At 41.1% G+C, this 22,576-nt stretch overlaps 1 protein-coding gene across 7 annotated transcripts in view; it reads left to right on the forward strand.

Annotated features, from left to right (window-relative positions):
• Positions 1-12,435, forward strand: part of PKIB (cAMP-dependent protein kinase inhibitor beta) — a 61,656-nt gene extending 49,221 nt beyond the window's left edge. For 5 of the 7 annotated variants that reach the window (XM_074896229.1, XM_074896222.1, XM_074896226.1 and 2 more), the window contains exons 2-3: positions 6,966-7,140; positions 11,616-12,435. In XM_074896229.1, coding sequence (XP_074752330.1) covers positions 6,993-7,140; positions 11,616-11,701 — 234 coding nt within the window. In that variant the 5' untranslated portion in view covers positions 6,966-6,992 and the 3' untranslated portion in view covers positions 11,702-12,435. Of the gene's footprint in view, positions 1-5,326; positions 5,394-6,965; positions 7,141-11,615 lie in introns of all 7 variants that reach the window. The other 2 variants (XM_074896223.1, XM_074896224.1) reach the window with 1 other exon arrangement.
• The last annotated feature ends 10,141 nt before the right edge of the window (positions 12,436-22,576 follow it).

The following is a 22,576-nucleotide window of genomic DNA, read 5'->3' on the forward strand; positions in this document are numbered from 1 at the left end:
AACCTAAATAATTCCTAAATCACTCCTCAGGTATGTTCCTGTGGGTGGGCAAACTTCTCTTGGATTTCAGGCCAGACGCAAATCTTAAGAAAGGATTTGGAATGTTGAGCTCTGTGACTGAACTCAGAAAGTGAGTGTGGGACAAGGGATATTTATACGTTTTGCAATAGGAAATGAAAACTCTTGTGAGGATGAATGGCCAAAACATAAGAGGAAGAATTAGTCTGGTTGGTTTGTTTCCACGGAGCTTCATTTCTTATTCCATAGTAGGGGATGCATTTCATTTCTCTCCAGAATAGCTGATGCATTAAAGTTTCTTCCCTGTTGAATTGTGTTTCCATGAAGTCGACTGAAGCTTATGTCTGTCATTGCTTTTGGTTGCTCAGAGACATTTGGAAAGTGACTTGCTCGCTTGCCTGGTATTGACTGCCTTCAGCTAATGTCACTTCATTTATTACTTGCTGCAGATAACTTCTGATTCAGTTGTCGGTATCATGACCCCTTCTTCTCTTATTTTCTTTCACAACAGAAAAATTGTACCATTACTTAGAACTGCTATTAGTTTTGTAATGTGTTCTTCCGTGCATCAGAGCACTGTGTACACTGAGGGTCAAACACAGCTCACAGTAAAGCTGTTATATTCTGTACGGGGTTGTAGAGGGTGAACCACACCATGGTATCTGTGTGTTCTCCAGAAGTGTAAAGGCAGAATGACTAATAAGTTACATGGCTTTTTTTTCCTTGTCTTTTCCATGAGTATAATATTGGCTTTATGGAAGTGCTAAGAAAAGTCAAATTACCAGTCTGAGGAAGAAAAATGTCCATCCCATTTCATTTGCATAGAAGGTGGTTTCATGCCATAGATACCTTGTAATGCTGTCATGGCATACTGGCTTATACCAGTCCTTTCAGCTGGAGTATCTGTACAAGTGCACACATATGCTTTTTAGGTACTATACGGGAGGCAGGAAAAGTTAAGATATATGTTGCATTTGGAGCTGAAGATTGGTGAGGTTGGTGATGGTCCTTAATACTTAATAAAATTAATTCCCCATCTTCAGCCATTCCTCATGAAAGCATAAACAAGGTTTATCTAGAAACTGCACTTAGCAAGGGGCAAAAATTGTTAGCTCCTGTCTTTATCCTACAGCTTTGGCCAAGGTTTTCAGATTCTGTGCCCCAAACTGATGAGCATCAGAACAACATGATCAAGATCTTGGACCCTCATTCAGTGCTTCTGAGAGCATGAGGCAGGAAATGAAGGAATGGTGTAATCTTGGTATCCCAGACTGACCAGTTTGGGACTAGGAAAATCATGTATGGAAGCCATTTTTGCACATTATCGGTAAGGATGTTGCCCTGGGTACAAGACTAAGTCACATATCCAGAGCAGAACACACAACATTTGTGTCAAATGCCTGTCTGGCTCTGTATGCTGAAGAGAACCAAAAGTGAAAATCTGATATACAATATACCAAACTTTCAAATATCATACCAAAAATAGCGTGTTATATGTGCTGTAACATCCAGACAGAGAAGGAATATGTAGAAGGACTTAGACATGCTTCTGCACTGTAGATTTACTGGGATGGGATATAATTTAGTTTCCCTATATGGGAAAACAAGTCAGGAATTTTTCGAAACAATTTAGGAATTTTTCAGAGAACATGCACTAAAGAGGCCATCTCCACTGGTACAGGAAACATAAATCATCTTTCTAACATGAAATAATAAAAAGAACTCGTTTCAACTTTAGTGATGTATTTAAAAAGTGGAAAGCTAACAAATTTACTTTTTTACCTCGTGATTCACTTCTGACTTTTGTATAGCTAGTTATATTGCTTCTGTGTATTGAGAAATGTGTGGTCTCTTGTCTGAAGCCCCAAACAGAATTGAGATTCCTATGTTTGATACAGATATTGTAAAGACCGTTTGCTTGTTTTTCTGTGTGCTTCCCAGGACTAGGCTTATGAGTGTGTTATAAATGTAATTGATGTGAAAAAACACGTAGAAATTTCTTTCACAAAAATTGTTATGCAAGTGCCCAGGTTACTCTTAGTTATCATCATAATCTCTGGACTGTCTTCTTTAAAAGCATGAATGTTCCTGGCTTTTTTCCTTTTCTATGGGCCAGTAATACTTCAGGATAAAGCATAAGGATTACATGAGCACGTATAATGAGACCATTCTTATTTTGAGATCTTTGGGAAGAGGAGGCAAAGCTGTCAGGATACAGCTGGTGCAGAAGAGGATGTGAAAGCGTGGCAACTGTGTAGCGAGGAGATGTAGTTTTCATCTCAGCTGCACAGTGGGAAGCACTTAATTCAATAAATTTTCTGTACCTACAGGCTTTTGGGGTAAAGGTGCTTGGAGAACACTCATGGCTCACAAGTAAATAAAAATCAACTAAACACAACTAAAAGGACAAAAGTTCTTTCTCAATAAAGTAAGATGCTGAAACTCATTTTACAGTAAGAGACCATCAAGACATAAAATCAGTTAATCTGGCTCTAAAGGTCCTATTTGGCTATTGTACTTTCCAGGTGTTTGTGAGACGATTTCATGCTTTCCAGTTTGTTCCTTCTAAAGGGCATTCAGAAGGAACAGTGGAAAGTGTAGCTTTCTCTGATATCACAGACAGAGACTTTTGTAAGACCTAAAGAAAAGTTTTTGAGAGGAGTGCCTGAGTGGCAAGGAGTGATGTGTTTGGTCTTTCAGTCTCCTGCGTGGAGTTGCAACAATACCGATGTCAGGAATCTTTTGACATTTCCTGAGGAATAGTTTGTCCTTACAAACAGAACAAAATCAGTATTTTGTCTCTGTATAAGACAGTAAAAAAGATCAGAAGAGAAAGGAGCTTTCACAAATACATAAGGCGGTGATTTGTCTACTTCCTAACAGATAGATAGGGTGAGGAAGAGACAGTACTGACGTTTAATGTGGACCATGGTACCTGCTACAACTGAGCACCGTAAAGCATTTTTTCCCTTGATCCTCCACACAAGTTGTTTCAGGAGACCCGACTTGTTCTTTTCCTTTGTCATTTATTTAAATCTCACCACTTTCTGTGACTCATTTCCCCCCAAGGGTCTGGCTGTGCTGCCAACAAAAAAAGATTTAAGGATTAACAAACTAGCTGTCTCAGAGAAAATCCCGCTGGTAGTTTACCTGCCGTTGCTTTGTCTGAGGACACTTGAATGTCCAATAGATACAGTAACTGAGTTTTACTTTTGGTTGTAGTCAGTTTTCACAAGCAGAGCATTTCCTTCCCCCTTGCACACCTGTTGTGCATTCTGATTGGTCCTGCAGGGATTTCAGAGGCGTATATGAGAATAGTACTCCCAAAACCTCCTTAGTATTATGTCATGGCCCAGTAATGGGCTGAAAGGTTAGTCTTGTGCCATGGAGTACTGATGGAGTACTAGCTGGGATGACAGTCAAAGCCTTTGGTCTCTTAATTTTAGTAGGTGAGCTTTTCTGGGATGTCCACCTGCCTTCCTGCTGTTGACCTTCTGCAGACAGACTGCATCCCTGCTCAAATCTGTTCTCCACCTAGCCCCCTTCTGCTTTTGGGTGGCCTTGTTTTTGCTATGGAATAAAGGGAGCCGGGGAAGTACAGAACCTTCTGCCCTGGAAATCTATCAGTGTTCTTTTAGAGATGCGCACCATTAATCTGGTGAGCAGTGACATGGGAGAAAAATGACAACAGTAATTTGGAAGCTGAGAGAAGCAATTGCATGCTGGCACTGGCAAGATGTAAGCATCTTTAACTTCAATAAGGCTACAGCAAAATGAGGTCAGTGAAGCTGAAGGAGATGTTGCCAGTGGGAGTGGAATTGAGAAAATAGGTGCTGTGCACATTGTGATTACTATTTAGTCTCTGAGGAACCATGAAAAATACTACACATAACAGATTCAAGAGGATGCCAAGATAGTTATTTCCTGATGATTATGTTGAAAAAATTAAAGGTAGAAACAGATAAAGAGTGGAGAAACCACATTCTTACTTGGATGTAGGCCTCAGAAAGTAATATTATAAGAGAGCATGAGAATGAAATTGGAGAAGTTCCTTAGAACATTAAAGAATGAAGTGCCATTTATCTAAAGTATAGCAGCAAGCTATTTTGAGTATAGTCTGTCATATGTTTGGAGGTAGACTTAAGTTTTGATTTATATGGACCTAAATGAACTAAGGTTTTTATTTTTAATGTCAGTTCTAAGCCTGCTGGGGTAGTCCCTCATCTTTCAAATATACTTAGAGAATATCCTGTGCTAGCACAGTAGGTAGCCCTGAACTTCTGAACTCAGTCTTCTCTGCCTGTAATACCTTAAGTGCAGTATAGAAAAACCAAAGGTGAAAACATAATGGTAACTCCTACGTATATAAGGGATGGTGTACTTTTATTATTTTTAGATAGCTACATTTGAGTTATGGCCACCGGACTGATGGATAATGATCAGCTGATTTTCTGTCTGACAAATGTTCTAGATTTGTCTCTACATACTTTTAAATGATGTGCATAAATCAAAATTCACGTACGTGAAAGTGTGTGGGACTGTGTCCTCCATCATCTTCCTGGGTTGTCCAGTATAATGCAGTGAAGGGAGATTACATCAGAGGAGAAGATGGGCTGGAGGGGAAGGGAGGGGTTTGAAACAAATGCACATGGTGGGTAAGATGAAACTGTACTGCAGAAGCGAGTAGTTTCATATAGCATGAGTTGTAGGGCAGATTTTTTTCCATGTAAAAAGTAACCATTTAGGGACCAAACATCCATGCAGGAGAGAAAAGAGAAAAAAACAAGTCCACACAACACGTTTGAGGAAGTTTGTGGTGTGTTTTGATGTTAATGTCATTCTGTAGGTCTTTATGTGAACAGCAGTCAGCTCACAACAGTGTTACTGTCTCACCAACTGAATGGCTGAAATGAAAGGGGCAGGAACTGCAGCAACACTGTTATTTTGTCACTGGGAACAAATTTTAACAGATTTACTAAGCAAAAGGAGATCCTGAGTATTTTCTGTTCTGAAGTGTAATTTGCAGTCTCTACTTGCTCTGGTGAGCATGTGGAGAAATATATTTAGGACACCTACAGTTAAGAAAATGTGAACACCCACAAAAACCCATGAGACTGTGTCTGTAAATATGGATTCATTCTTGTCATTTTAATATTTCTTGTCAAGTGCAGCCCTCACCCATTTTAATGAATACATAGTATAATGCTGTATCTAACCGAGAATGTTGATACACATACTTTGTATATTTTCTCGAAGTTGCATTCTTGAATGTCCATGTATAGTTTTTTTTTATTTTTGCTACTTATAGGAAAGATTTATTTGGACCTGACCTGACTGTTTTCATGCAAGATAGGAACTTTCTGCTAAATCTCCAGGTCAGAATGTTCAGTTACTGACTGGTTAAAGAAAGTGGTTTATTTGCATGTTCAAGTCGTCTTTCAGACTTGCAGATTTTACTCATGCCTTTGCTTCTTGCCAAGAAGGATTCATGTCTTTTATTACAAAGTATTTAGAGATACAAATATGATTAAGAATATATATTCTTCTTGTTGAAGTGACACAGCTGAAAGGCACTTTGAGGGAGAAAAGGAAATTGTTCTTTGTGGTGGGAACACCAGGTCAGCATCAGTAATCAAATTTCTGTCCCTCCCTTCATGCACATCAGCAAATCATGTTTGATCTCTATTTGCCTTGTTTTTTCTATCCTTGAAATGCGAGTACTGATATTTCCCAACCTTCGCAGAATTTTAGAAATGAGACTGTGGTGCTTTGCTTCCTGTATGAACAACAATAGAATGATTGAGACTTTCCTTATCCAATTCTTATTCTAAATACAGCCAGTTGTCAACCGAAAGCTTACAGCCTTCCATTAGGTTGGTCCCCAGCCCCATCTGTATCCCTTCCCACGCAAAGCACTGACCATCTTTAAACAAAGAGACAATATTCCTGTTCCCACATTGCACACAGAACTGTGTTCATACAGAGCAAGCAAATATTATTTTTAATTGAACCGTTTATGTCTAACTATTAGAAATGACGCAGTTACTTATCAGAAATTATTGTGTACAATGCTGGTATAATAGTCTTTTGTGATTTTTAATAATATAGTTGCTAATATCAGTTTCCACAGACTATCCGTGTGTGCCACTTGCAGCAAAATATCACTTCCTCCTGCTTCCAGGTGTTCTCACTTAGGCTGGTGCCTCCGGCTGTGATCCTGCAAACCCCTCTGTGCCTGATCCAAAGCCCGTTTTGGTCAGCAGGAGTTTTCTCATGCAATTCAATGGGCTTTGAGACAGGGATCGAGGGCACAGAGCGCTTAGTTCGATTGTTTCCGGGATTCAATTTTTTATTAGATAAAAATCACATGCACAAGCTGAGGTTAAACCATGCTAACAAGGAGCAGAGGAAAACAAATGGTTTGATATCTGCAGCATAAAGAAATTTTATGAAGAATTTTAGTTTGTTTTTTGAGAGGTATTTTTTGTATAATATGCTTCTCTGTGAAAGGGGTTTGTTCTAACAAGACTCTGAATAAGAATCTAAACAAGATTCATAATAAATACGCTTTGCTTCGTAGAGACAGTAGGACAAAGTAGAGTTTCAGTTCCCTTCTGAGTGGTTGTATGGCAAAACCACTTAAAAAGAGATCAGGTATAAAAAAACCATACAAGCGGCTGGCAGTCTCTCACCCCATCCACAGGTTCCTTGTAGGTACAGAGCTGTTCATTGTGCTAGTCTGATGTGCAAATGGCAACGTAAGGAAATGCACAGAGATTCTTTTTATCTTCTGGGGCACAAATAAAGCTTAAGCACTTGGTATTGAAATATATAGCTTTTAGTAACAAAAGACCTATTGGGCAAAGCCTGTGGCTGTTGTATTGTTGAGCAGGTGATTAACATCCATCCTGGGCTACAGCTGTTTTCTTCTTTTGTTTCATGTGCAGATGTTGCTATGAGGAAAGGAGTCAGCAATGACTGATGTGGAGCCTGTGGTCACAGATTTTGCAGCATCAGGACGGGCAGGCCGCCGGAACGCTTTACCAGATATTCTGGGCTCTCCTGCTGGAGCTGGGACTTCAGACCTGCCACACAAACTGGCTGAGCTCTCCGTTTCAGAAGGTAATGGCTGCACATTCAAGAAACAGACGTATTTATGCAGTCGTCCTTTGCTTTCTCCTTAAGACTTCTGCCACCATGCAGTTTTGATGTCAATACTAATATTTCTTTCTTCATTTAGGATTAAATTCAACCTTCCAAAGCAGTTACCACTTCTGCTGCCTGATGAGACAAGTTAATTTTAACCCAGACTAAGTCTACCATATCCACCCACAGATTCAGTGTTCAGCAGCCTGGGGAAAGGTGCTGGGAACTGAATTTCAGTTCCCCCGAGGACGAGCAAACACAGTTGCATTGCTGGGCAGCTTGGAAAACCATCACTCCAGCTATGAATTAGGGTCTACTTCTGCACTGAGATAATTTAGCACAAGACAGCAAGCTGCACTCTTAATCCAATTACAGCTATCCTAACTCGGGCATATACATTAAGAGTAGGGTTTACAGTGATTTACTCCTGCTAGTAGGCTTTCAGCTTTGCTGTCTGAGACCAGTGTCCTATTTTGCAATGTCCTTTTATTTGATAAGGTGCTCTGTTGATTTAGCACAGGTCTAATCAACACCAGCTTTACTATTTGAGTTCTTTTTAGGGGGGATTGAGTTCTTTCAGGGGGATTTTCAGATTCAGGAAAATCTGGTTTCTAATGCCTATGAAGTGAAAATTTTAGGTTGGTCCTGACATGGGTTGTTGCCCCTACTTTAGGTTCTGATTTGGAAGTAACTTTTTCTTCTTGTGCCCATCACTGTTGGTGCTGTCAACAAATGCCACCTCAACTGCTAGCCCCCCATCCAGGAGCAGCGATGGTGTGGGTACAGCACAGCGGGAGGGCAGGCCTGTGCTGAGGAGTGGAGGGCCCATGAATCCCACCTGATGTAGATTATAGGAGGGATTCCCAGGCTCTGGGGATTAATGTTCTGCTTGTATGTTGCCTGAAGCAATTGCAGGATGTTGAGTTTACAGCCTCCTAAAGCACCATGAAGGCCTGAGGGGCGGTTCTGTTGATTACAAGTTGTTGTTGCTTTGGTGGTGTAATTTATATTCATTCGGGGTTCCATAATCTAAACCCAGAACGGGCCCATGGAAGGACTGCTGGCAGGTAGAAGGAACATTTTCAGGAGGAGTGAGAAGGGACCAAATGACCACATCATGGCTTGAACCTGGGAAAGAGAGGGAAATAAGAATCTGAATGGGTGCTGGAAGGAGGCATTACTTTTGCAAAAGGAAAGCACAAAGATTTATGAAGGAGAGAGTGTGGACATAAAGAAAAATGGGAAAGTCAACAAGGTCAGATAGCCTCAGACTGCAGGGCACTAGAGGGGGAATGGGGAGATTCTGGAAGAGCAGGTGGGAAGGACAGCGGGCACTGTGTACATTCAAAGTAAAGCTGGGAGCCCCGTGGGTCCAGTTAAAACTCCCTTTGTTTCAAAGAGAGATTTTTCCCTAGGAATATGAAAAGTATGTCCCTACAGATTTTATCCTTCTGTTGTGTTTGACTGAAGCACTGGAAATCCATTCCAAAGTGCAGACAGTCACTTAACTTTTAATGCTTTGGTTTTCAAATACGATGGGTTTTTTTTACTCCAAATAGCTCTTTTGTCTGGCACGGTCAGGCTCCAGCAGGAGAGAACTGTTTCCCTTATCAAAGCGGAGGCAGATGGGAATTATATTGTTATTAGCATCAGGAGCTGTAAAAGTGAAGTGACCAGTCCAACCCACTGAAATATTCATTGCTACATTATGTGTAACTAACCTTCGTATTGTTTAGAGCAGTGACCCTTGAGGGAGATTCACCATGTTAACCATGTTAAACAAAGCACAGAAGAATACAACAGCTGTACATATGTTCCTTCTCTTTGTTTCCCTTTGGCCGCTGGGAAGTTTGGTAGTTAGAAAGAACATACTTTTTAAAGCATGCAAAATTTCTCTCTTCGATCTTTTTTTTTTTTTTTTCCCCTGGATAAAAATAAACATGAAAGAGTGAAAGTCTTGTTAAAAGAAATGTTACAGCACAGCATAAAATAAGTACTTAGCCCTCCAGACAGAATAATCTTCTCCTGGTACCCATCCAATGCATTAAGAAGAAGAAATGAAACACAGCTACAGTAGTTTTAGCAAAATGTACTGATGCTTACAAATACAAGGACCAGCATGGCCAGGATTTGAAGAACAATTAAGAGTATGGGATTATCCTTTGCTTTTGTCATTGACATGCAGCTGTGCCAGAGCTGGCCTGGAAGGAGCAGTTTCTGTTATCAGCAGTTTGCAGTAATGATAAAGGAAATGAATACAGGGTACAGTTAGGTCTATTCTGACTGCTTGGCTGCTTTTTGGGGTTGGGAATTCCACCAAGTATGAGATGAGAATTACAGTCTCGTTGTGTTGTAAGTTAAACTTCTGATGAGACAGCAAGCAAATCGAGGTGAATTTATCAAAATGGAAAGAAAGTTTGGAAGATCAAATGCTGTGACAGGGAAACAGTTTGTTTGTGAAATGTTTGGGGCTCTAACAGGCATTTCTTTTTGCCTGTTTCTGGCTTTAACATTAAATTGTTAAAAAAATTAAAGCCATTTCCAGCTCAGAACAAAGAAGATGGATAAATGAGAAAAGTGGAGAAGACAGAACATGTGGCTATATAAAGTATGCCCTATTTTTTTTCTACTCTGAAAGATTCAGTGAAGATTAGGGAAAATGGTGAGAGAACTCTCTCCATCTTGCTTCAAATTTAGCTAATGCTCATTGGATCATACATTTCCTCTCTTCTAAAATACTGTCAGCTGCTGTCATAGTGAAAGGTCAGGAACAGGATGTGCTAATACCTTTTGTCTGGCTTAGAAGAGAAAAAGGGACTTTGCTTTATTCTTTATGAATATACAAGTATCATAGCTGTTTGATATAAATTTCCATGTACTCTGCAAGCTGCACCAAATTAATGTTCTCATGAAATGGACAGTAGAGATTTTGGCGCCAGCTGTTTATCTCAGAGCCTAACTCTGAAATAAAGACCACCTGTATCCTGTCTGATCATCCTCTGATGGTGTGTAAGTTTTGGAGGGGTGAGACTTTCCACTGGTGGTCCAGTGGGAGGCTATACTGGGACCACGTTGAACAGTTGATTGGTGTCACTGGTGATCCACAGGCTGAAGAGGAGTCTGCAAGAAGTTTGAGAGCAGAGAGGCTATACTTGGTCTCCCACACTCGCTAATCTGTGTTAGGGCACCATTCTGCCAATAACCTTTATTGTTTGCTAAATTTTTCTACGTGACTTTCTGTAACTATCTTGATACACTCAGCAGTTTAGCACCTGTTGCACACCTAAGCACTACCAACTAAGATTAGATTTCTTCTAACAAACTGTTTTCTTCTACCCTGTCTGCAAGACTCCACTAATATTAGACATCCAGATTGCTGTCTCCTTTCCCTCAATGCTGCTGTGCTCCATAATGCGGAATGGTGTCAAATAACTCAGTTTTTAATTTACCACTGTAAAACTCCAAAGTCTCCAAACTTCTGAGCAGACTTAGAACATCAAGCAACTTCTGCCAAGAACTTTAGCTGATGAATTGTGTACTGTATTATATATTTGCTGTGATGTGTAGAGATCAAGATATATAACTTTTTTGGCTGTGATATTTTACAGCAAGTCTCAGGGCAAATAGCTGAAAATGTACCCCTTAGGTTACGACTATTACAGTGGAAGACAGTATAGTCAGATATGCTGAGCAGACCTCTCCTTGCCCCCACAAACTATGGGCTGTGCTAGATTTGGGTATACAAACTGTTCTGTTAGCACTGGTAATGCCATGTGGGACTTGAAGGTAGTGTGAAAATTATTATGCTTTGCAAGGAAATCGAGGCAAGAGGAGTTCCTGTTTCTCAGTGAGAGAACTTGAGCATCAGAAGCAACAGCATGAAACTCTTCATCTAATGACCCTGCATGCTGGGGAGCTTTTACTTATATTAGTCATGTAAGCATTCAACTCTAACCTATGGAAGAGTGAACTTCCAAATCAGAGTGACAAAAAATCCCCTCATCTTGTGAAGACAGGGTGAATTCTCCGAGGTATTTCTTGGCAGAGAAGGTCAGACAGATAACTGACATGTTCATAAACTGTAATGTTATCTACCCGAAATCACACGATGCTGAGAGGAATGCAGTATTCTAACTTGGCTTTGGAAATTACTCAGGAAAAAGAATAACAATGGTAAAAATTTATCTCCAATCTGTTTCTTACAACCGAATGCGCATTGATCAGCATGTGCAAGGAGCAGGCAAATTGACACCAGTAGGCAATTGCTTTTGGAAACTGCCTCTGCAAGTTCTTTATGTTCTAGAGTTAATCTCTCTTTCTAAAGCACCCATGAGTTTGGTAATAAAAAATCAAATCTGAACAGAAAGGATCCATGATCCCAAATATTTGGCTTCATTAAAAAAGTGTGAAAAAGTGTGTGGCATAACTGTTTAATTCTCTCTTTTTTTCAGATGAAGGAGCAGAGGGTGGAGAAGTGCCATCATCCAAAGCCTTGCTGGAAAGTCAAGAGGCGGAAGGAAAAAGCAATGGTTCCTAACACCTAAGGACTGCTGGATTAATGAAACCCATCGACAGACTTTCCAGTTTCCCTGTGTCACCCCTTCTGAAATGTAGTAGCAACTTTAGCAGCACAGACAAGATTTTGCAACACACTTGTACCTAGATGACATTAACGTGGAACTACCGTTTTTTCTACTATCGTCATTCAAAACCAGTGTTCTACACATCCAAATGGGAGGAGAACTAAAGAATGTATCCCTTGGTTTGGGTTTTCTCATGCTTATAGTATTCATCCTAACTAATCTTCCTTGACAGTTTCAATTAATATACCTAGCAGATGTACTCCCAACTAATGATTGCTTCAGAATAAAAATCCTGTTTCTTAATTTCCCAAAATAGCTTATTTCTGACACAGAGGTGTATTCACTCTCCCCACCTTAAGATGATATTATTAAGTATACATTAGATTAAAGACATCTGTAATTTATCTCATGAGACTTTTTTCTCATTAGGCATATGTAGATGGGTGTGAGAAATAAAAAAAAGAAGCAATTTTTTTCTCTCCTCCTCCTGTCTCCAAAAGGTTTTGTAAATTACTTAAACACCAGTGTTTATTTTCAAACTCTTTAAACTCTGTTTGACTATGGCAGATCATCTCAGTTCTCACACTCTTAGCAGTCTTGCCACTTCTGTCATTTCTGTTTTCAGGCTGAATATTATAGCTGTTCACATGTGTCTAAAATAAAGTAGCCATGTTTGTAAGTGATTAAATTTGTTTAATCTCACTGTGGAAATTAAATAGCTATCATCTTTTCCGGCTTCAGTTGGTTCCTTGATGTTTCTCTTGTATGACAAGACTTAAAACCCCATAATACATATTTCTTTTATTTCATCTGGTGTTTTTTGCTAATAATGAAGGTGTTTCAGTCATTGTGATTTTTACAAATATTTTTAAGCAAAGGTTTTTCTCTGCTGAAAGAAATTGTTTTGTTATGGAGGTCATGCTCCTGAAAATACTTAGCATTCATTCCCTTATTGCAGGAGACCTCATTATAGATAGAGAATTGCACCTTTACTGCAGCCTGGGGCAGCAGACATTTACGTACTTCTTGAAACCTAACCACACTGACAGTCGAATGCTTCTGTTTGCCTACACAATCTCTCTGCTGGGCTGTAGGCAGGCAGAGGAAGCATCTCTGATGGGTACATTCCACATTTGACTGGTATTCCATCTATAAAATATTTGTGTCTTTTATAGCTGGCAGAGAGCTTGTAAGAGGCCTCTCTGCACACCTACCATTCCTACTGATCATTTTACTCATGCACTGTCTTTTAGGGACCATTCAGTAAAGGATTCAGTTTTATCCAACTGAACTGACACTTAGTTCCCTCCACTTACTTGTATTCCTTTAACAAGTGCAACATCCCAGAATTACTTTCAGGTTTGGAAACATAAAATAATTTACTCCACTGGAGCAAAACAGGTGGCTTAAGAAAGGCTGAGGGACCAAACTGGCTGACACTGGAGGACCAGAGTTGAAAACCATGTTGGAGAGGGATTCGTAGCTAACTATATTTGTATTGCACACTCTTGTTCTAGCTTACAGTCCCATTTTCATATACCAGCCTCCTTTATATCATCACAGTGCATTAAACTGTTCAATTTTAAGAAGTTAAAATAATCCCGTGGAAATCGAGTAGCTGAAACAGAATTCCTTATATGCTTTAGTGGAGCATATGCTGAAGTGCTCTTCTGGGTCATGGCCTATATTGAATTCTCTTCTTTCACAGTTGCAGTGCTGGATATATTTAGATTCTTCTCTTACAGAATAAGACACTGAAATTTGGGTTACAGGAATAGATACTTAAGTATTTTGTTAGCCTAAGATGCTTTGAAGTTTTTTACTATTAAAACACCAGTTATGTACCAGCTGAATTTAGCAAATTATTCATGTGATAAACTGCATAAAAACTTCCACAGCTATATACACACATAGAATTAACTATTCACAGACGTACAGCTTGGAACTATTCAGAGTGCTCAACACTCTGGAAAACTGGTTTTTACTTTGTCCTTCAGCTGTATGAATTTGTCAGTGAGAAAATGCTGCGCAGAAGGAATAATATTAACAGAAAATTAGAAAAACTGCATAAGAACGGGAAGATTTAAAATGCAATGCAATTAAAAGCAAGATGACCATTTTTGATCTATAATATGTGGGTCACCTGCGGTCCTTATTTGCTTGTGTATTATCTAGTTGCAGATTAACCAAGTTAGAGATGCAGAAATACTTCTTTGCCACAAGCATGTACAGTTTGTGTCTAAACAATTGCTAGTCTAGGCTACATGGAAGAGCTCGTTTGTAGTTAGTTCAGATATGCAAGAGGAATATCTAGTTATGCCCTGGATTTTTTCAGATAAACCTTTCCAGTTCTGAGCCAGCTGCATATTTCTGACCAATATAAACAGAACCACAAATAGTGGTTGGTGTGGTAGATATTGTGCCATATAAACTTTGGCCCAGAAGAATTTATTAGTTGTGTGTTACACTTTATTCAACCAGACAGGAGCTAGCCCCTTTAGAGCTGTCTGGGGGTCTCTATGCCATGCTGTACAGTAGTCTAGGGTTTAGGCAGGGTCACTATCTTAAGCACAGCTAAAATTGGGAAAACTGGTTTGTTTTATTGTTAGTATCTTGAAGATAGGTGATAGAGCTACTAAACTTAGGCTGACACTTTAAAGAGCAAACGCAGTGCTTCTGAATAAGTTTCTCACTGAACCAGTTTAGTTTGTCCTGTTCCAATCGTTATCCAGGTGATACCACCCTCACATTAGCTCAGCTAGTGGGTAATTGATGACAATGCATTCTCTTAATCCACAGGGTAACCCTGAATCAGCAGACTATTTTAAAACATGCTTAACATTAAATGCAGACTAGTCTCACAGAAGTCAATAGAACGACTTAGTGCCTAAAATTAGGTACATACTTAACTACCTTGATAAATTATGGCACCAAATTTCTATTAAGGCTAATCTGGTATTATAATGCATTAATCTCAATTTCCATTCCAGCAAGTGTGACACAAGTAATAGCATCTTTTTCATCAGTTTACAGCACTATCCTGGATTTTTACAGAGCAAAGAAATTCATTTTAGTACCAAGCAAAAAAAAAAAAGGTAACTTTTTTTCTCCAAAGTTTAAAACTTAATGAAGCAATTATTCTTAGCAACTCTGCATATTAAAAAAAAAACAAAAACAACAACAACAGCGCCCCCCCCCCCCCCCAACCAGCAAATACCCTTGTAACTACATTGTGCGTATATAATAATTCAGGTACTTTGACTATACAGAAAATTGGCCTCAATCTTTTCCATATGTCATTAAGAAGGTACTTTTCTTTGGTCAGCTCTTCATCAGAAGCTTCATGTAAGAGGTGGATAAACATGCTGGGGGGCATCTTTTGTTGCTATAAAACAGGGAAGTTAAATTTGTTATCTGGAATGCAATAAAGGACTAAATAGGTTTTGATATGGGGGACTGATTATTAGAATGTTCTAATTTGGAGAGATTAAGAGAAGTAATGAAGTATTTCTTAAAGTGAAGTTTAGCTGCTATGATTCCTCATACAGCTATCTCCACCTGTGCCATATACCATCATTCTGGTATAACATTGCATAGGCTGAGCTTGGATGGATGAAATGAGTGCCAAAGCAGTCGCAAAGTGGTGTATTTTAAAGGAAACTTCCAAATCATTGATAGTAAAGCAGTGTACAAGACAGATCTAGTTGTCACTGAAGACAAAGATCAGTTTTATGCTAACTACAGTGTGAATTATATCTAACTTTAGTTTTAAGTCATGAATTGCTAATCGTACAGAAAATTTCTCCCAACTCAGAAAGTCCATGAACACAAATGCTTGGAGGCAAGAAGACCAGTCAGTGGAAACATCATGTAATTTTGCACTGTCCAAGACACTATTGGTTACATGGACCGATGGTCTGACCCACAGTGGGCACTTCTCTGTTGTGCTACTTTCATACAATGGCGATCATACAAAATATTATAACTGCACTTGGATTAGTTAAAAATGACAATAGGTCAGTGGCTAGAAGAGGTTTAAATTACATTTTACCATCAGTGTTCCAAGTATCCTTTATGTATACACACATAAAGAGAGGAATACTTCAAGATGTAACTAATCACTTGGGACTAGTTTGTATTCTTCTCTTTTGTCTGCTGATGCTCTAAGTGTGATAAAGCCCATGAAAATGAATTGAACTGAGTTTCTGCATGGATTTCTCCTCTGGTTTGGCACAGGTTATATTTGCTGTGCTCAGCAATCATAAACCCCTTAAGCCACAGACCCACCACCATGGTGCATGTGGGCTCCCCAGGGTCCACACAGCACAAGCCATTGAGGCTGAGCCCACTGGGGTACCAGGGCACTTGTTCTGAAGTGGTTTGGATAGAAAAAAACAAGGGTTTAAACTGTCCTGCCATCTAGTGGGATCCTCAGACTGCCAGGTAGTTTGTGCAAGTAAGTGGAGGGAGACCTCAAAATGAGCTGGGAGGCAGCTGCCTAAGAGGGGAAGTGCAAAGAGGGTGTGACCAGGCCTGGTGAGAGGTAGTCTGTCTCCAGCTAAACCGAGACTTTCACTTCAAGGGTTTCACTAAGGGTCCACTACCTTGGTGTCTCTGTGTATTCAGAAAGTTGGGTGATCACAGACAAGAGATATCTTGTGTTGCTGGGAGCACTGCTCCAATGGCTTACGTAAACTTGGGAAAATAATGCCGGCTGAAGCTTTTCCACTCCACAGGGCTGCTGTGCTGAGATGTGTGGTGCTTCTTCCTGTTGCCCCTTGCAGCTTACTGCCTCACCCAGTCAGCAGGAGCACATCATCTCTGGTTCAGAGGCCCATGACCTCTCAGTAGAAACTCTCATGCTGCCCGGGCAAAGGAAAAATGACATGCTTGGGCACCAAGGGGTGAACTAGCCAAAAGCATTTTCAGCCTGTAAACTCTGTCATAAAACAGGTCTGGCTTGCAGCCTACCCAGCTTTAAACGCCTGCTCTGCGATTTGGGCTAGGGGTACCAACACCACCATAGATGACTGGTTTTAACCTTTTTTAGGGTGAACTCTGTTTCATCTTCCCCACTGAAGCTATTCTACTTTGGATAGTAATTAGCAATAAATGCTGAGATCTGTTATTTCATTATTTTTATTTCCTTGTTCAGCCCAGTGGGTACCAGTTCATATCCCAAGATGGCCCAGAGCAATAGGAGGGCTGAAGGCCCTCACTCCACCCTCCCTGTGCGTTGTCCTGATGCCAGATCTCTGGATTTTAATACAATATTTATGACTGATGGAAAATGGGGTTTTTTTGGCTGTTGATACAGAGCCTGGGTGCTGTGGGTTTTTCTGGATTAAACATATATTCAGCAATTGCCTGCACAACATAAAGGCCCCTAATGTGAGGATTTGAACAATCCTTACCAGTGCTTTATTCCTGGGACTCTGCCGTGCAGTGACTGATGCTGTAAATCCACTGCTCATCATACAATGTACAGAAAATCTAATCTGTGAGAGACTGGTTTAACCTCCCCATGTATTTTAATTTTTTCCAGACCCCTTGGGCACGTTTGTAAATGATACATCAGCAGGGTACACAAAAAGAAGGAGCACGTAAACTCCTAGCAGTATTGCAGAAGTCATTTTCTAGCCATGCACCTAGTTTCCTAAGGGGACAGGAGCTCCTCTTGCCCGAGGGCTCTGCGGGCGGCAGCCGGGCACTTCCCGCCCGGCGGACACAAGATGGCGCCCGAGCCCGCGGCAGGCACACGAAGGCCGAGGCTTCGCCTTCCTCACAGCCTCGCCCCTCTCCGCCCCCCCTCGCACCGCCTCGGAGGTGGCTGAGTTTGGGCCTTCTTCGGTGTCAGCCGTAACATGAAAAAGAAGGGGAGCGGTGACAACGCCCCGCCCGCCCGGCGCGGGCGGGACGGACAGACGGGGCTCCCCGCCGGCGCCGGGCGGTACCGGCAGAGGGCGCCGCCGCCCTGGGCAGGCCTCGGCCTCGGCGTCCAAGCGTCGCCCGGCCGGCCGCTGCCCGTTGCGCTGCCCCGGCCTCTCATCTTCCAAAGGGCTCGTAGACGCCAGAAGTCCCCGCGTCCTCAAAAGCAGGGGGGAAACGGGTTCGGAATGTGCCGCCCTCCTGCCCCACCACACCCCGTCGGGTAGGTCCCGCTGAGCTGCAGCCGCCGGCGGAGGGCAGGGGAGCTCCCCTCAGAGGCGCCGTCCCCGCGGGCCGCAGCGCTATCCATCTGGTCAGCTAAATAAGCAGTTTATTCACAGTAACGTTGTTTCTTGCTCCCCAGCATAGATAGTAAAGTCGCTCCTGCACGCTCCCCCGTTCGCCAGCAGCACCTCCACGGCCCAGCAGCCCCCCGCACCCAGAGGCGCGGGGAGCCGGGCTTGCCCCGGCAGCCCTAGGCCACCTCCAGCAGACAGCAGGGGCTGAGCCATGGTATCCTGTGCACCATGGAAGGAAAACGCCCTTTGAGGGAAAACCAGGAAAACTGCCATACCTGCATTCACAGGAGAGCTACAGGTTTTGAACCTGCTTGTTCCTCCCACCAATTTTGTACCCGTCTTCTACTTGAATTGCTCAACCATCCCATCCCATTCCTTCCATCCCTCTGAATTCCTCATCCAACTCTGTTCAGAGCTCGTAACCATCTACTCCTTTCTTCAGTGCTCACCCCCTTGCTTCGCTTACTTATACCCTCTTATGCCCAACATGAACTCTTAGTGCTTTGGAGCTCTGAGGGAGGGAAAGCCACTCTAGAAAAAAAAAAAAAAAAGCATGTGATTATGCAAATACAGACAGTGTTGCAATATAAGAAAGTGCAGAAATAAGTTTCTTTCAGGCATGTTCTTTCAGACAGCCTTTGAACTCTTGACTTTGCTGTGCTTTTTCTGCCCTTTTTTTTTTTTTTTTTTTTTTTTTTAACGTGGGCAGTCACAAGTGGAAATGTCTAGGTAAATTTATACAGGAAAAAATTAAATGCTGACATGTAAGAAGGATATTTAACGGTGGGGAAGAGAAAAGGCAATGAGATGGAGTTAAAGGCATGAAAGTTGTGCCATGTTTCCTCTCCATAGCCCTTCTTTTATCAGAACACCTGAGCCAGTCATGGTGTGAGCGAGTCAGCCTGCTCCTGCACCCTTCACAGGCTCTGGACTCTGGGTGTTCTGAGCTCTGTCTGCAGCACTGATCAGCTGCTCAAGAAAGTTTCAAAGGTCTGAAGGAATATGATATTAGAAGCCTTTTTAACTATTACAAGGTTAGTTAAGGATTTTGTAATACATAGAGGGTCTGGGTTATGTTTACCACCGCCACACTGAGGGGGAAATCTTTTGAAACATGTATACATGGATGTATAGAAAGTAAAGGAATAGTGGATTTATCTATACTTCCCCACTGGCACTTGCTGCAGTACAGTCCAGAAAGTGAGTCCTGTGACTATCCAGGCAGGGACTACATGTCCATGTTCCTTTCTGTGCATATCCATATCTTTCCCATAGCAGACTCTGGATTTAGCAAACTACTAACCCACACTCAGCAAGTGGGATGTGTTTTTACGTTTCCTGGTTTAGATTTGCCCATTGTGACCATCTCATGTGATTTCTTGCATAATCCAGGATATGGGACTTCTCTGAATTACTTCCTGCATAATGTCTAATAGCTGTGGTTGTTAGCACAGTTTACAGCTTGCAGGGATGAAAAGTCTAGTAGTAAGGCTGTTTGAAAGTTGGTCAAGGGGTTAAGTCTCCTCACAGCTAACATGCACTTAATTTTTGATATCAGTCTCTCTAGGCTTAATTTCCAGTGACTGGAGTTTTGTATACCAGACTGAAGAGACCACTCTTATTTCTGTTTCTCTGTGATTGTCTCCCAACAGCTGGGATGATCGAAGTTTTCCCCGAGTTTGTCTTGGTACTGGTCCCTATTTAAAGCTACTAATGAGCTATCTTAACCCTGCCATGTTTCAAGTTTGATCTAGAATTTTGTGTTCCAGGAAGTTTACATATTTAGATTCATGAAAACTCAGAAATGACTCAATGCTTAGTCACAAACCAATATGCAAAGCAGGGATACAGTCGCACTCTTGAATGAATCAAGTTAGGTGCATGTTTCTGTCTGGGTCACCCAGCATGAGATTTCATTTTGAAAGCATCTTTGCCTGATCTGTGTCAGGCATTCTTTCTTCAATGACAGGCCCATAAATTGATAAGCTAATTAAATTATTTATCAAGATTGTGGAATTTAGACATTTCTTGGGGGTACATTAACATTCCCTGTAACCCTCTGCTAGTTTAGAACTTCTGAGGAAAGAGCTTGCTCCAGGTGAGAGGGGGCAGACCCAGATGAGTGTGGCTCCAGCTGCATCTGAGGCACCATTTCTGGCTCCAGCAGGTTGTGACTGTCCTGTCAGTCCGTATCTGAGGGGAACAGAGGAGGACCCTGGGAATATCCAAATGCAGGTAGTTAATGCGCTGAGTTATTATTTTGCATCTGTTTTCCAAATTCAGTAGTTATCTTCTTAAATTTGTATTTCACTCAAATTTTACTTTTTGTCTAAATCTCAGCTGGTACTGAGCGTGATTTCAGGATATCACAGCAAATGGAGTGCTTCAGTATAGACAAACAGGACAAACGTGTATTGAGCTATTCCAAATGTTTCTGAAATCCAGCCGTGCAGACTGCAAAGCTGTCTTTTGTTATGCTGCAAGGATTTAGCTTGAGATCAATTACACTGAACAGTTGCACTTATTAAGTATTAGACAGCCTCCATAGCATATATGAGGGCTACAGAAAGAGAAGACGACATTTAGAGATCAACTGTACCTTTAAAAACTGTATTCATGATGGTAGAAATCATTCCCTACCTTTGTTAGAATATGGAATCCTTGGACCTTAATACAGAGTGCATTTCTGTTCCACTAATATTCTCACTGGGTGGCTCTGAACACCAAATCTACACAAATATTCCAGAATCAGTTGCAACAAGTCAAATGCAAGTCATATAATCTCCTTAAACCTATGTGCTCTTTTTCCATTTATGTACATAAGGATTATTTTAATTTAGTGCATTCAACTTACTCATATGCATTCCAAATTTCTCTGAGTCATTATTACATCTGAAATAGTCAGTTGCTTATTTGTAAGACTGTCTTTTTTTCTTCCATGTATATGACCTTACATTTGGCCATTCTGAAACTGTAAGTCTGGAAAGTTGATATCTTGTATTAATTTTACAGTAACTAGACAGCTATTGTGACACCCAGTATCAGACATTTCTGTTCACTTTAGAGGCTTTAAAATAGTTTTATACCCTTAAACACAAAAGAAAGCAAACACATACTAAAATAACCAAAGGCCTAATGGTACAAAGTTAAAATAACTGCATCACTGCGTAAATAGAACTGGGAGCCAGGGAGGTGGTTGGCTTCAGCACAGGCTAATTCTTTAAGGAGAGCCTCTAACTTGAGTCCTCTAAATGGTACATGTAGTAATATTAGACAACAGATAACAACGCCCCAAACACCTTTAAGAAGCAGAGAAGACCCTGGAGATATTTAGTAGTATTTGCTTCCTTCTTTAAACCATTGTAGACCAGCTGTCCTCTCAGCTTAAAGCAATCCGAATAAAGGTCTAATAGTTCGTAACGAGGTATTAGCAGGTATTTACTTTCCAGGACTCTCCTAATCTCATGTCACACCACTTTGTAACCCTAAGAGAGAGTCTACAAGAATGAAATGCATGATCACAGACAACTTCGTTTTCACCAGTTAGCAAGAAATACCAGAATTAGACCTTAACATGACTTGTGCTCCAATGTTAGCCTATCCTGGCAATATTTTGGTTGATCTTTTACAGTGGCAGGGAGTCTGATGAACATGGTCCTAAACTTTGCCTAAGGTATGCCACGCTCTTAGAAGGGATACGGTATAAATATGTCTTCCCTGCTCCTGCCTTTATTACCTTGCACCTTGCCTGTCATCTGGTCCGCAGTTCCAGCAAAGACCTTCCCATGGCATTTACGCAGCACAAGACTGGATTCATACAGCTTCTTTGTACCTGGGGCCTTTCTGTGACCACTTGCTTGTGCAGCTGCATAATCAGGCGTCTTCTCCATAAGGCATTTATCTCTTTTGTTTAGACTGGGATTTCTAAAGAGCTGCCCATCAATAGAGTAAACCCAGTGATTTTCTGTGACTCACTGACAGCACCGAGATAGTTTGTTTTTATTATGGGGATCAGCAAATCTCTTAGACAGCTAGAGGACACGTGAAACGATTTTAGTTAAGGACATTCTACTGCCCTGTTTGACATTAGGTTTTTCTACAGCACCAAAACCCAATCACGCTCAGCCCTGAAGCAACATCATCCAATCTTACACAATAGTTCCTAAAATCTGGTCATTTCTGCATTATACTGAGATCAAAGCTGCACAGAGATTCACAGCAGGGCTTCACACAAGGTTAAAATGTGCTGAGAATATCCTAGTCTGCCGTCCATAAATAGAGGAAATATCCTCTACTTTCAGCTGCATATTATTCTCAATTTCCTTAATTCAAAAGTATCCCCCTGTATGTTTCAGAATGCTAAGAGATTGCCAAAATGCCCAAGTGAGTTAGGACCCTGAATCATGTTGACTTTCAATGGGATTCAATACCAGAAAGGCCTTTGAGTGCCTACATCTGCTTCGTACCAGGGGAGTTAGGCCCTGGTGTCACTGAGTTGCACCTTTGTTGCACACATGGGTACAAGATGCTCTGCAGTTCCAGGGTCTTTGTTGCCCCGGACACAGAAATGTTTGCATAATGCAGTCATCACTAAATTATCTA

The sequence above is a fragment of the Athene noctua genome, chromosome 1 (genome assembly GCF_965140245.1).
Source record: "Athene noctua chromosome 1, bAthNoc1.hap1.1, whole genome shotgun sequence".
Taxonomy (NCBI): Eukaryota; Metazoa; Chordata; class Aves; order Strigiformes; family Strigidae; genus Athene; species Athene noctua.